We start from the raw sequence: 16,320 nt of genomic DNA, 5'->3' as shown, positions 1-16,320 counted from the left end.
CCGAAGAGACTAGTTTTGGAGTAACACACTCGCTGCAATTTCTGAATGTACCCTACTAGGGCCCATGTGAAGGTTGTTCAGGGTCCCCCTAGTGGATGACTAGCGAAAATGGGATTTGTGTTCTTAGGTTAAATCCTTTTCTCGCACTCCATTTGGGGCATTGAATGACGCCTGTTTCCTAATTCTCCTCCCAGTGATTAGACTACCTGAGCTCCTGTTAGATGATCCATAAAACATAATTTGGTAGTTTGGTCTGAGGTAAATACCTTTATTCTACCCTGATGTCACTTCCTCCTTGTACTGTACATGTGCCCTCATGATGATCTCACTTCCTCCTTGTTCTGTACATGTGCCCTCATGATGATCTCACTTCCTCCTTGTTCTGTACATGTGCCCTCATGATGATGTCACTTCCTCCTTGTTCTGTACATGTGCCCTCATGATGATGTCACTTCCTCCTTGTTCTGTACATGTGCCCTCATGATGATGTCACTTCCTCCTTGTTCTGTACATGTGCCCTCATGATGATGTCACTTCCTCCTTGTTCTGTACATGTGCCCTCATGATGATGTCACTTTCTCCTTGTACTGTACATGTGCCCTCATGATGATGTCACTTCCTCCTTGTACTGTACATGTGCCCTCATGATGATGTCACTTTCTCCTGGTACTGTACATGTGCCCTCATGATGATGTCACTTCCTCCTTGTACTGTACATGTGCCCTCATGATGATGTCACTTTCTCCTTGTACTGTACATGTGCCCTCATGATGATGTCACTTTCTCCTGGTACTGTACATGTGCCCTCATGATGATGTCACTTCCTCCTTGTACTGTACATGTGCCCTCATGATGATGTCACTTCCTCCTTGTACTGTACATGTGCCCTCATGATGATGTCACTTCCTCCTTGTACTGTACATGTGCCCTCATGATGATGTCACTTTCTCCTTGTACTGTACATGTGCCCTCATGATGATGTCACTTTCTCCTGGTACTGTACATGTGCCCTCATGATGATGTCACTTTCTCCTTGTACTGTACATGTGCCCTCATGATGATGTCCCTTTCTCCTTGTACTGTACATGTGCCCTCATGATGATCTCACTTCCTCCTTGTACTGTACATGTGCCCTCATGATGATCTCACTTTCTCCTGGTACTGTACATGTGCCCTCATGATGATCTCACTTCCTCCTTGTACTGTACATGTGCCCTCATGATGATCTCACTTCCTCCTTGTACTGTACATGTGCCCTCATGATGATCTCACTTCCTCCTTGTACTGTACATGTGCCCTCATGATGATGTCACTTCCTCCTTACTCTGTACATCTGCCCTCATGATGATGACACTTACTGTATGTAGCACTAACCCGTCTCCTGTCCTTGTAGGACTGTCACCTGCAGCTGAATGACGAGGAAGGTCACCGGTGTTACCCCCTGGAAGGACATCTCCTGTGCCACAGCTGTCATATAAGGCGTTTAAGTGTTAATACTCCAGCACCTCATCCCCCCAATTACCCTATGCACGTGACAGAACTCTGAGCTGGAGCTCAGAACAGGAGAGTCTAAGGCATTGAAGCCACGGTTGGGAAGAGACTGTAATCGCCCCGTCATCTAACACCTTCTGGTACCGTGCGTACACATATGGGGGGTCAGCACTGAGCTCCCCCCATGTCTATTGTGCATTTCTACAGAGGGCGAAAGTAGTTTATTTTTAACAGCTTCTTTCACATTATTTATTGTCCTGTCAGTGGCTGCAAGTCCACAGAGCCCACGGCGGCCAGGCTCGGCGTGTACATCGTGGCTCACCAGTGGATGTAGTAATTATTAGCACTTAATCTGTATTAACCCATTTGCTGCCAGGAGGATTGCCAATGGCTGATTGGTGAGGCTCAGGAGACGTCTTCGCTCAATGGCTGATTGGTGAGGCTCAGGAGACGTCTTCGCTCAATGGCTGATTGGTGAGGCTCAGGAGACGTCTTCGCTCAATGGCTGATTGGTGAGGCTCAGGAGACGTCTTCGCTCAATGGCTGATTGGTGAGGCTCAGGAGACGTCTTCGCTCAATGGCTGATTGGTGAGGCTCAGGAGACGTCTTCGCTGTGAATAGACTTTGCCTTCCCCACAAGATGAAATACTGAGGGGGGAGACTACACCTCCCCCCCACCCCCCAATTCAGAGGGTGTTACCGAAAACCACAACCTGTACATATGAGGTATTTTTTTATGCTGTGTTCACTAGAGATGACCATTAAACCCTTCTCAACAAGTAGAATCTTCTATTATCTTCCAAATTCCACGACACACTGTACTGACCCACAATGCATCGCCTTTATCCGCCACGCCCACAATGCATGGTCGCTGCTCACTCTGTAGCGTCAGAGAGAGTCGCATACGTAGGGGTGCGTGCTGGAGATGGACACGTGCGTAAAGTACCAGGGAGGATTCAAAAATAATAATTTTCTTGCACCACTGTTTGTTTTTGTGTAATCTGGGTGCTACTGTAACGTGTCAGTGTGCCACTGGGGGGCGCTAGTAGCCGTGACCGCTGTGATTTCTGCAGGCAATAGAAGTTGGCCCGTCGCTGCCAGAGTTATGGGGTGGAACAGGCTTATAGATAAGGAGAGGAGGTGGCTGGAGATTAGCAGGACCTCTGAATAGTGAGGAGTGGGCCTGTCGCCTAAACCCTGTGATATTCTGAATATTGGCTCAGTCCATACATTTGTTTTGAATAAAGTGTTTTTTATTCAATTTTTTTTAAATTTTAAACATACACCATAACAGTACATAAAGAAATAAACCTATAAATCTACATCACACAATAATCATACAATAGCTCAGTGGTTCCCAAACTTTTTTGAATTTATTTGGTGCTGGGCACCAACCTGAGGCACCCCTGCAAGTGTCCCCAGGCACCCCAGGGAGCCACGGCGCACAGTTTGGGAACCACTGTAATAGCATATCGCAAGGAAAGACGCTAGTACCCGACAGTACATTTTAACATAATATCTCTTGAGTCTAATGTTTCCAGCAGCTAAAGAAAATAGTCCCAACTGTAATTACCTTTCCAGATAACATGAAAAATAATAACACAAAATCTATTGCGTCTTCCTATATAGATATTACTAACTGAAAATAAAACACAGAAAAATAAAAACAACAAATGCCACATTCAGGATTTCTTTCTTTTTTTCCTTTCCTTTGTTATAAACCAGATACTAATCCCGTCTTATAAATTATAGCTAAGGCCGACTCTGTCCATCTTATCCAAATACGGTCGCTCAGCCCATAAACGTACTGCGTATAAATATAGTCTGTGCGCTCACCACACACCTGGTGTCTGTAGGGTGATATATTAGCGGGAAGAGTTTATAGTTTGTTTTTTATTCTTTATTCCTCTGAATAGGAAAACCTCCTACAGGAGCATAATATTACAGCACTGACACCCGTCCAACCAGTCTCCCCACATCACACTGGCCTGTATATAGCTTCTCATAATCATATATAGGAGCATAATATTACAGCACTGACACCCGTCCAACCAGTCTCCCCACATCACACTGGCCTGTATATAGCTTCTCATAATCATATATAGGAGCATAATATTACAGCACTGACACCCGTCCAACCAGTCTCCCCACATCACACTGGCCTGTATATAGCTTCTCATAATCATATACAGGAGCATAATATTACAGCACTGACACCCGTCCAACCAGTCTCCCCACATCACACTGGCCTGTATATAGCTTCTCATAATCATATATAGGAGCATAATATTACAGCACTGACACCCGTCCAACCAGTCTCCCCACATCACACTGGCCTGTATATAGCTTCTCATAATCATCTATAGGAGCATAATATTACAGCACTGACACCCGTCCAACCAGTCTCCCCACATCACACTGGCCTGTATATAGCTTCTCATAATCATATATAGGAGCATAATATTACAGCACTGACACCCGTCCAACCAGTCTCCCCACATCACACTGGCCTGTATATAGCTTCTCATAATCATCTATAGGAGCATAATATTACAGCACTGACACCCGTCCAACCAGTCTCCCCACATCACACTGGCCTGTATATAGCTTCTCATAATCATCTATAGGAGCATAATATTACAGCACTGACACCCGTCCAACCAGTCTCCCCACATCACACTGGCCTGTATATAGCTTCTCATAATCATCTATAGAAGCATAATATTACAGCACTGACACCCGTCCAACCAGTCTCCCCACATCACACTGGCCTGTATATAGCTTCTCATAATCATATATAGGAGCATAATATTACAGCACTGACACCCGTCTAACCAGTCTCCCCACATCACACTGGCCTGTATATAGCTTCTCATAATCATATATAGGAGCATAATATTACAGCACTGACACCCGTCTAACCAGTCTCCCCACATCACACTGGCCTGTATATAGCTTCTCATAATCATATATAGGAGCATAATATTACAGCACTGACACCCGTCTAACCAGTCTCCCCACATCACACTGGCCTGTATATAGCTTCTCATAATCATATATAGGAGCATAATATTACAGCACTGACACCCGTCTAACCAGTCTCCCCACATCACACTGGCCTGTATATAGCTTCTCATAATCATATATAGGAGCATAATATTACAGCACTGACACCCGTCTAACCAGTCTCCCCACATCACACTGGCCTGTATATAGCTTCTCATAATCATATATAGGAGCATAATATTACAGCACTGACACCCGTCCAACCAGTCTCCCCACATCACACTGGCCTGTATATAGCTTCTCATAATCCTCTATAGGAGCATAATACAGCACTGACACCCGTCCAACCAGTCTCCCCACATCACACTGGCCTGTATATAGCTTCTCATAATAATCTATAGGAGTTAGAGCCACATTCCTACTTGTCCTCTGCAGATTAGTGTAAGGCAATTCTGTTGTCCTCTATTGAGATACTTATATGTATAATGTACCTCACTGTATAGCTGCATATACCGCCCGCTCACTATACATCCCATCATCCGTACCCCAATACCCCCTTGCTCACTACACATCCCATCATCAATACCCCCTACTCACTACACATCCCATCATTAATGCCCCCCTACTCACTACACATCCCATCATCCCTACCCAAATACCCCTCTGCTCACTACACATCCCATCATCCATACCCCAATACCCCCGCTCACTACACATCCCATCATCCGTACCCCAATACCCCCCTGCTCACTACACATCCCATCATCCATACCCCAATAACCCCCTGCTCACTACACATCCCATCATCCCTACCCAAATAACTCCTCCCCCCCATGGCATGTTGGGACGTGTAGTGCGACAACTGTCGGCCAGAGATTGCCCAAGTCTAAAGCAGAGATTCTCAAACAATTCATGTTTTCCAGATCATCTGCGGATCTTTACAATGTGACAGTTGGTGACAAACCTGTGCACCTGCTGGAGGTCTGGAAAACATGACTGTTTAAAGTCATGAGCTGGGTTTGAGAACCGCCGGTATAGTGTGTGATGATACATCGGAGGTTATCTATGACCCCGGAACCTTGTACAAATGTGCTGACCCCATACACCCTGACACATGCCTATGTACAATACATCTCACAGCTCAGTAGCTGCAATACATGTACGTACAAAGACTAAAGGCACCGTGACAGCGAGCACAACGTGATGGCAGAACTAGGGGTGCATGGTCAGAGCCGGAATTCTACACAGTCCTCTGCAAATACACAAAGGTGCCAATTAAAAGGAATAGTTTTAAAATAGATCTGTGTCCTGGTAGCATAGCTGCCGTGACCCTCCATACATACCATCATAGCTGCCGTGACCCTCCATACATACCATCATAGCTGCCATGACCCTCCATACATACCATCATAGCCGCCGTGACCCTCCATACATACCATCATAGCCGCCATTACCCTCCATACACACCATCATAGCCGCCGTGACCCTCCATACATACCATCATAACCGCCGTGACCCTCCATAGATACCATTATTCCACCCCTGTAATGTATTGTTAGCACTGAGACCCCATAGGTGCGAGATCTCCCACCTTGTTCCTCAGCATCGTCTTATTGTAATCCTGATACTACACACACTGCTCCAACCAGGTTTTCCTGTTATCCCGGGAAGACACTCTGTTATATCACTGTACATACAGCTGTCAGTGCTGTAATATTACTGTACAATCTTATCCCATGCAGCCAATAGTGCTTTTATGTTACTGTACAATCTTATCCCGGGCAGCCGTCAGTGCTCTGTAATATTACTGTACAGTCTTATCCCGGGCAGCCGTCAGTGCTCTGTAATATTACTGTACAGTCTTATCCCGGGCAGCCGTCAGTGCTCTGTTATATTACTGTACAATCTTATCCCGGGCAGCCGTCAGTGCTCTATTATATTACTGTACAGTCTTATCCTGGGCAGCCGTCAGTGCTCTGTTATATTACTGTACAATCTTATCCCGGGCAGCCGTCAGTGCTTTTATATTACTGTACAGTCTTATCCCGGGCAGCCGTCAGTGCTCTGTTATATTACTGTACAGTCTTATCCTGGGCAGCCGTCATTGCTCTGTAATATTACTGTACCGTCTTATCCCGGGCAGCCGTCAGTGCTTTTATATTACTGTACAGTCTTATCCTGGGCAGCCGTCATTGCTCTGTAATATTACTGTACCGTCTTATCCCGGGCAGCCGTCAGTGCTTTTATATTACTGTACAGTCTTATCCCGGGCAGCCGTCATTGCTCTGTAATATTACTGTACCGTCTTATCCCGGGCAGCCGTCAGTGCTCTGTTATATTACTGTACCGTCTTATCCTGGGCAGCCGTCATTGCTCTGTAATATTACTGTACAGTCTTATCCTGGGCAGCCGTCATTGCTCTGTAATATTACTGTACCGTCTTATCCCCGGCAGCCGTCAGTGCTCTGTTATATTACTGTACAGTCTTATCCCGGGCAGCCGTCAGTGCTTTTATATTACTGTACAGTCTTATCCCGGGCAGCCGTCAGTGCTCTGTTATATTACTGTACAGTCTTATCCCGGGCAGCCGTCAGTGCTCTGTTATATTACTGTACAGTCTTATCCCGGGCAGCCGTCAGTGCTTTTATGTTACTGTACAGTCTTATCCCGAGCGGCCGTCAGTGCTCTGTTATATTACTGTACAGTCTTATCCCGGGCAGCTGTCAGTGCTTTTATGTTACTGTACAATCTTATCCCGGGCAGCTGTCAGTGCTCTGTTATATTACTGTACAGTCTTATCCCGGGCAGCTGTCAGTGCTTTTATGTTACTGTACAGTCTTATCCCGGGCAGCCGTCAGTGCTTTTATGTTACTGTACAGTCTTATCCCGGGCAGCTGTCAGTGCTTTTATGTTACTGTACAGTCTTATCCCGGGCAGCCGTCAGTGCTCTGTTATATTACTGTACAGTCTTATCCCGGGCAGCCGTCAGTGCTGTTATATTACTGTACAGTCTTATCCCGGGCAGCCGTCAGTGCTCTGTTATATTACTGTACAGTCTTATCCCGGGCAGCTGTCAGTGCTTTTATGTTACTGTACAATCTTATCCCGGGCAGCTGTCAGTGCTTTTGTTACTGTACAGTCTTCTCTGCATGTACAGTTGTCACTGAGGTCAGAATGGGTAACACTACTTGTTGCTGCTGCTGTAGCTTCCTGGTGGAATCCTGTCAATGTCCCTACATTCGGGACACCGGGCACTTAAGGTGCGTACACACGTAGCGATTTTAAAGAACAAATTGATAATTATATCGTTACCGTTGTTCAAATCGCTCATTTAAAAGGAACTTACCATTGACCAGTAATATGTGACCACGTATGGACGATAGCGATATCCTCTATCGGCCGTGCATGCCGGTCAACTTGCTCGATATCGAGCAAGTTATTATAGGGACTCCGCTATAGTCGCCGGTAAGTAAGTGGGGTGCTGGGTGATAGATATCAATTATCCAGCACACCAGGGAGGGTACATGACTATCAGCCAGCGATATCGTTTCGCTGGCTGGTCACTACGTGTGTACGCACCATTAGAGTGCCGGCGCTGGTGACTACTGGCCTTAGGTTTAGGCACCGGGGAGGGTTAGGATACTTACCAACAAGTGTCCGTACCCTAAGCCTGTCGGGATGGCGGCGTTGGGATTGTGACCGCCCGAGCACAGGCATCCCGTACCCAGCCCCTCAGATTACATGAAAGGCTGCACATAAAGACAGTAACCCTTCCTGTAATCAGAAAGTACAACCAAATCCATTGATCTTTGAGGGGAACATTGGAGGTGTTGCCCATAGCAACCAATCAGAATATAGCTATCATTGTATAGAATGTACTAGATGATTGGATATTATGGGCACCTTCTCCCCTGGTCCTCTGTAGAAGGTCTGAAACATTCCCCCTCCCCTTGCTGGGAAGATAGGCAATTTCCGTGCATGACCGGATGTGGTGGATCTGGCGTCCGTCAGCAGAGCCCGACTCTCTTACTGTTCCTGTACGTCGTCACAATAGTGAGGAAACCATCATTATATAGGGATAATTATTTTCTGCCCATTATTATACACACTACTGACATGACTACTCAGTGTATATTTAATATCTGTATATTGGAATACACATAATATTGCTGCCTTTTTTCCCCCAGATAAAGCTTTTCCACACTGAACCTCACTGGCCACAATGTTCCTTCACCATCCCGTCACCATCTGATAGGGCTCCCATTCGTTTCACACTGGCTGTCCCTCCTGCACGGATCTGATAGGGCGCCCAGGCGTTTCACACAGACTGTCCCTCCTGCACGGATCTGATAGGGCGCCCATGCGTTTCACACCGACTGTCCCTCCTGCACAGATCTGATAGGGCGCCCAGGCGTTTCACACCGACTGTCCCTCCTGCACGGATCTGATAGGGCGTCCATGCGTTTCACACCGACTGTCCCTCCTGCACGGATCTGATAGGACTCCCATGCGTTTCACACCGACTGTCCCTCCTGCACGGATCTGATAGGGCTCCCATGCGTTTCACACCGGCTGTCCCTCCTGCACGGATCTGATAGGGCGCCCAGGCGTTTCACACCGACTGTCCCTCCTGCACGGATCTGATAGGACGCCCATGCGTTTCACACCGGCTGTCCCTCCTGCACGTATCTGATAGGGCGCCCAGGCGTTTCACACAGACTGTCCCTCCTGCACGGATCTTATAGGGCGCCCAGGCGTTTCACACCGGCTGTCCCTCCTGCACGGATCTGATAGGGCGCCCAGGCGTTTCACACAGACTGTCCCTCCTGCACGGATCTTATAGGGCGCCCAGGCGTTTCACACCGGCTGTCCCTCCTGCACGGATCTGAGCGTGATATCGGCCGGAGGCGCAGCCACATTCTCCTAAATAGTATTTTCCCTACAAATCTCCAAAACATTTTTTATTCCCAAGTCTGGAGCCTCCGTGGAGATGGAACCCCCCAGCAATACTGATAGGAAGACGGAACCCCCCAGCAATACTGATAGGAAGACGGAACCCCCCAGCAATACTGATAGGAAGACGGAACCCCCCAGCAATACTGATGGGAAGACGGAAGCCCCCAGCAATACTGATGGGAAGACGGAAGCCCCCAGCAATACTGATAGGAAGACGGAAGCCCCCAGCAATACTGATAGGAAGACGGAAGCCCCCAGCAATACTGATAGGAAGACGGGCTGCTATCAGCATTGCTGGGGGGTTCCGTCTTCCTAGCTATAAACGCTGGATTCTTTGTTTTCCAAGTGCCAGGAACAGTTTGTAGTGAAAACACAAAACGTAGCCACAGGAATGTCCGGTATTTCTTCCCATCCCGCCCTGTACCTGGTGTAGAAACGCCCCGTCTCCTGATGCCCAATCTGGTGTAGAAACGCCCCGTCTCCTGATGCCCAATCTGGTGTAGAAACGCCCCGTCTCCTGATGCCCAATCTGGTGTAGAAACGCCCCGTCTCCTGATGCCCAATCTGGTGTAGAAACGCCCCGTCTCCTGATGCCCAATCTGGCCGAGCTCCTCAGCAGAAGGAAGGTCCTCAGTGATGAGTGACCATCAGGTGCCAATGTGGACATTACCCAGCTTGGCGAGACGGGACAGCGGTCAGCGCAGGTGGACACAACACAAATCTGCAGTTGCCAAATGAAAAAAAATACACACAATTTATAAGTTCCTTAATTTGATGCCAAGTTGCCAGGTGTTGGCATTGCATGGACTCTCTGTAGTAGTCCGCATAGTATTGCTGGGCTCACATCAGTGCTATGAGTAATAGTATTACTGTCACTTTCTGCTGTGACCGGACCTTTGTGTACTGTGTTATTAGCGACTTTGTCTTGCTCGTTACTAAACTAGGCTACAAAGCAAGAAATATGCCTACACCACGCCCCAAGCACCTGATTATACCCACAATGTCCCGTTTAGTGATTACTTCATATTCATGTTGTCACATTAGTCTTCATTCCTAAATCAGCGTGTTCTCCAGCAAGACCAAAGGGTTACTCCCTGGCTTCCCAGCGCAGCACCTAAAGGGTTACTGCCCGGCTTCCCAGCGCAGCACCTAAAGGGTTACTCCCCTGGCTTCCCAGCGCAGCACCTAAAGGGTTACTCCCCTGCTTCCCAGTGCAGCACCTAAAGGGTTACTCCCCTGCTTCCCACCACAGAACCGAAAGGGTTACTCCTCTGCTTCCCAGTGCAGCTCCTAATTGGTTACTTCCTGGCTCAGCACCTAAAGGGTTACTCCCTGGGTTCCTACCACAGCACCTAAAGGGTTACTCTCCGGCTCCCACCACAGCACCTAAAGGGTCACTTCCCAACGCAGCACCTAATTGGTTACTTCCCAGCTCAGCAAGTTACTCTCTGGGTTCCTGCCACAGCACCTAAAGGGTTACTCCCTGGCTTCCTGCCACAGCACCTAAAGGGTTACTCCCTGGCTTCCTGCCACAGCACCTAAAGGGTTACTACCCAGGTTCCTACCACAGCACCTAATTGGTTACTTCCGAGCGCAGGAGCTAAAGGGTTAGTCCCCGGCTTCCCACCGCAGCTCCTAATTGGTTACTTCCCAGCTCAGCACCTAAAGGGTTACTTTGTATCATACGTTATTGCTACCAGACAATGTATGGAAAGGTTTAAGATAAAGGATTTCAGTGTCTTCATATTTTACTCACGAGCTGCGTCATGAACGATTTTATATTTGTACCTAATTTCTTAACTGTAGTATATATACGTTGACTTAAATTAAGTTTTTCCTTTTAAGAAATATATTTTCATTTTCTTTGAAAGAATATAGTTGTCTCTTTTCGCCCAAGAACTTGGACCAACTCTGTAGGCGCGATGTAATCCGCTCGGTTTGTAGATCATGTAAAGTAGTTTTATGCCGGCAAAAAAATACAAATAAAAAAAATGGATTTAGTTGAACTATTTTTGTATAAATTCTCGCAGAACTCTCATTGTGCTTTTGTTACTTAGTACCTTAGAACAATTGTCTTTATTTTTATTATCTGTGTTTGATTCTCTTGATTGTTTAAAAAATAAAAACTTGGGGAAATGTAGATTTATTTATCCGAGGAGGCGATACTGCTATCATCTTTAAGTTATTTAATGTTAAACGACAGAGGCGTCATTTAAACTTTAGTTGTTATAATCTGCTTTTTACAATAAAGACTTTTTTGTAGTTTATGTTGCACTGCGTGGTCTCTTCACCTCCGTGTCCTGGTCATGCCGCCATTACGGCAATGATTTCCAGCCAGGGCCCCGTCTGCTGATCACATCTCGCACTATTGGGGTCTTCTGCTTAAAATGATTTTTCAACATCAGCTAACTCACATTTATTATCCTGCTGGTTTGTGTTAGTCCCCAAAGCTTCTGTCATCTAAGCAGATTGTAACTTTCAGCACCCTTGGATATGACAAAGCTCAACTCTGCCCCCTGCATTGGAGACAGCTGAGCTGCATCCACAGAGCAGTTTGTGTTGTGTCTAAAGACTTAGCCCTAGATGATATAACACACAGGAACTTCCAGGAAGGCAGAGAAATAAGTTATTCCAAGAAGAGAGGGTCCTGGGACAAGGACGATGCAGGTAATGTGGCTGCTGTTGGTGACGTTCCATCATCAGGGCTGTAATAAATAAGGCCGTATTACATTACTCTCTAGGCTGTAGGGAGAGGAGATTTGCAATATGGAATAGATACAGCCGGCGATGTAACCAATGTACCAGCTCGGCCTGTGTGGGGCAGTTACATGGGTAACGCTGTCTGGGGACAGGAGATTTATCCTGAGCCTAAACCATCGGAACACAATGTACTACTGGATGCTGCAGATGATTGCACTGTATAGCGTGTTCCCTTATTGATAATGAATATAAGACACTTTCAGGCTTCAGCTCTCTTTTATGAAACGAAGCAGAAGCAGCAATTTCTGCAGAAATGTATGTATTCGCCCTATGTACTAACAGCCTTATGCGGGAGATGTCACAGAAATCTGCAGAAGGCTCATTATTAGTGGGGACTATGGTCTGACCCCCATTGCACCAAACTCCTAAAAACAAAGCTTTTCAGAGTTTATCCTCGTATGGCTTAGAACACTTTATAGCGGGGCATTTAAACAAAAATAAAATGATACATAGTACTGATGTGAATACAAGATTTGTTGCTATATTGCCAAAGCGATGAGGAGCCATTACTTATGTTACTGTGGGAAGCAAGAAGCAGGTAGAAGCCTCTGTAAGTACAATAACAGTCCCAACATGGACGGAATATTAACAAGATCACCGATGTCCGCTTTGCTAATAAAACTATTTCTTCATTTTGAAATATTCCGTCATTGTGACCAAATGAGAAGTCTCAGCGTAGAATAAATGACGTAATTGTAGCGTAAATCAGAAACTGAATCTTCTGGGATAAGATTTATGCTGTGATACAGTCTGCACAGGAGTCATCTATATCACTGCCCCACGTCATACAGAACTATATATCGCTGCCCCACGTCATACAGAACTATATATCACTGCCCCACGTCATACAGAACTATATATCGCTGCCCCACGTCATACAGAACTATATATCGCTGCCCCACGTCATACAGAACTATATATCACTGCCCCACGTCATACAGAACTATATATCGCTGCCCCACGTCATACAGAACTATATATCGCTGCCCCACGTCATACAGAACTATATATCGCTGCCCCACGTCATACAGAACTATATATCGCTGCCCCACGTCATACAGAACTATATATATCGCTGCCCCACGTCATACAGAACTATATATCACTGCCCCACGTCATACAGAACTATATATATCACTGCCCCACGGCTGCCCCACGTCATACAGAACTATATATCGCTGCCCCACGTCATACAGAACTATATATCGCTGCCCCATGTCATACAGAACTATATATCGCTGCCCCACGTCATACAGAACTATATATATCGCTGCCCCACGTCATACAGAACTATATATCGCTGCCCCACATCATACAGAACTATATATCGCTGCCCCACGTCATACAGAACTATATATCGCTGCCCCACGTCATACAGAACTATATATCGCTGCCCCACGTCATACAGAACTATATATCGCTGCCCCACGTCATACAGAACTATATATCGCTGCCCCACGTCATACAGAACTTTCTTCAGAGTCCACAGGGTTGACCTTGGGGTATAGCTGGATCTGGATCCACAGGCACCACGCAGTTAAAGCTGTAGCTCCCAGGATGCACTGGATCCATCTTTATACCCCGCCCCCAAGCCAGAGGCACCTCAGTTTAAGTTGGTGCCCGGCCGGAGTCGGGTACCGTTAATGCAGGGGAGCTGATTAGCAGCTCCTAAGCTGACTTTATTTTTCTGAGCTTTTAAATTTTATTTTGAGAACTCTTCAGAGCGGCAGTGTCGGACTGTCCAGCGGACGTCCAAGCTGCTGCTCCTACAACCTGCCGGCGCTGTGATGCCAGTACAGATCTGGGGATCACGGCGGGACCCCAGAGTATGTGCTAGCCGGGCTTTTGGGGATTCCCTAGATTGCTGCCGGATTGCCGGGGAACAGGTAAGCCGCGGGTCACCACTTGCGGCGATCCACGCGTAAAAGCAGTCTCTTGCCTCCGGTCTCTGGGGACAGACCAGAGGCGCTGGCAGTGGCGGCGGGCTCCCCCTCTCAGGAGGCATACCCCACATGTACACTAGACCACCAGGGATTAAGCGGCAAGCGGTAGCCGGCATCCTGGGGGTCAATAGCCGGCCGGGGGAGGCAGCCGTCCCTGTTCAGCGGCTCCTCAGCTCAGCGCGCCTTTCCGCTCTGGCCTGGCGTCGCTGAGCTTCTCTCCTCCTTCGACCACTCCTCCTCTGAGGTCTCCGGCGGCCATCTTTGAAGGGCAGCGCAAATCTCGGGCGTCATGTGGACCGGTCCCCCTGTGTACCTCTCCCCTGCTAGGACAGTGTACACAGCACTATAGCTCTCCCAGACACTGACTCTGGGCAGGGTGATTGTAGTGACAAGGTGCAGTGAGTATTACAATGCAGAAAGTTATGTGACTTGTGCTAGTGCTGCCTGTCTGTGCTTTATTTCTACTTACTGTCAGTCTATACCTATCCCTTTCTTTCTCCTACGGTCTGCAGGTGTGTGTGGGAAGGGCTTTTCTTGGACCTTGCTTATATAAATTCATGTATTTGTGAGGTCGGTCACATACTGTTGCGTGCTACATGGTACCTTATCTGGGGACCTGTGTGTTGCATGCTTGTGGGTGCGCCAGGAGTGAACCACTGGACTTTCCTTGAAATTTTTTATATATATATATATATATATATATATATTATAGTCAGTCATGTCTGATGAGGAAGTTGAGCGCTCCTCTGCTCCCACTCTGTTCTCCTGCAGACGCTGCGTTGCAGGGGTCAATAAGGAGGATTTATCACAGGATGGGCTGTGTGTGAGGTGCCATCAGTTGCCTGGTCCCTCTAACCCCCCCCCCCAACTACGGGACAAGACCCTCCTTGGGCGGTATTTTCTCAGGTGCTGGCCTCTATCGTGGATCGCCTCGTGGTCCCAGCTACTCTCTCCCATATGGGGTTACCCCAACCAGCTATCCTCCCATCCCAGGGTTTGCCGCATTTGTTGCAGTCTACCCCTGGGCCTCAGACTGTTAGTCCTTATACGGGGTTACCAGTGTATATACAGTCTTCTCCGGTGACTCAGCAGTCTGTCATTTCCTTTCAGGGACTCCCTCAGGCAGGTCAACCACCTTGGCTGGATGTGTTCTCTAGTTCAGTCCAGAGTTTGGCGGCTTCATCTTCAGCTTTTCAAACTATGCTAAGGAGCGACAGGCCTCAGAAGGCGTCTAAACGCCCTGTTATGTCAGCCCAGTCTGTGCAACTGTCAGACTCTGATGCGTCCTCGGATGATGGGGAATTGCCGGAGGACTCTGACTCGGATCCCCTGTCCGGGAAGTAGAGACTAAATCTTCTATTAATGTACCAGCTTTGGTAAGGGCGGTTCGATCCATTCTTGATGTTGAGGATGACGCTCCGGACTCTAAATCCAAATACCCAAATTTCAAACAGGCAAAAGTGTCTTTGGCAGTTTTTCCTCTCTCTGACCGGCTGACTGACCACATGTCGGAGGCCTGGCAGTCGCCTAGTAAGAGGTTCCAGCCGCAGAAACGGTTAGCGTCTAGTTATCAGTTTCCTGCGGCTCATTGCAAAACGTGGGAAACTCCGCCTGTGGTGGATTCCCATGTTACTCGCTTAATCAAGAGTGCTACCTTGCCTATGCCCTCCATTTCGTCCTTAAAGGATCTCACGGACAGGGAAGTGGAGACTTTCTTGAAGTCAATCTATTCTCTCTCAGGGGCTGTGGCACGTCCATCCATGGTCATCTCCTGGGTAGCTAAAGCCATTGAAAGCTGGGCCAATATACTAGAAGATACCTTTCCTGAGGAAGCTCCTGAGGTTCAGAGAGCTTTAGTGGGACAAATGAGAGATGCCACTTCATATATTGGTGAGGCGGCTTTGGATGCCAGTCTTTTGACTTCCAGAGTCTCGGCCGCAGCGGTGTCTGTTTTTTGTTCTTTATGGTTACGTTCTTGGAGGGCGAATACGGACTCTAAGAAGGGCCTGGAGGCCTTACCCTTTAATGGGGAGATAATGTTTGGCCCAGACCTGGACAAAATTGTGGATACTCTGGCAAAATCTAAGTCAGCTTTTCTTACATTGGCAGCTGTGCCTTCTAAAGCTAGGACCTCTGCATTTCGGTCCTTTTGTTCTCAGGGAAA

General features: G+C 47.4%; 1 protein-coding gene across 1 annotated transcript in view; it reads left to right on the top strand.

Moving 5' to 3' along the window:
* LOC148443175 (Wilms tumor protein 1-interacting protein homolog) overlaps window positions 1-11,720 on the top strand; it is an 80,793-nt gene extending 69,073 nt beyond the window's left edge. The window contains exon 8 of the mRNA XM_088463126.1: window positions 1,394-11,720. Coding sequence (XP_088319252.1) covers window positions 1,394-1,546 — 153 coding nt within the window. The 3' untranslated portion in view covers window positions 1,547-11,720. The remainder of the gene's footprint in view (window positions 1-1,393) is intronic.
* Window positions 11,721-16,320: the final 4,600 nt, after the last annotated feature.

This window comes from Taudactylus pleione, unplaced genomic scaffold, assembly GCF_031769625.1.
Source record: "Taudactylus pleione unplaced genomic scaffold, aTauple2 ptg001318l, whole genome shotgun sequence".
NCBI lineage: Eukaryota > Metazoa > Chordata > Amphibia > Anura > Myobatrachidae > Taudactylus > Taudactylus pleione.
This window is presented reverse-complemented; position numbering and strand designations above follow the sequence as displayed.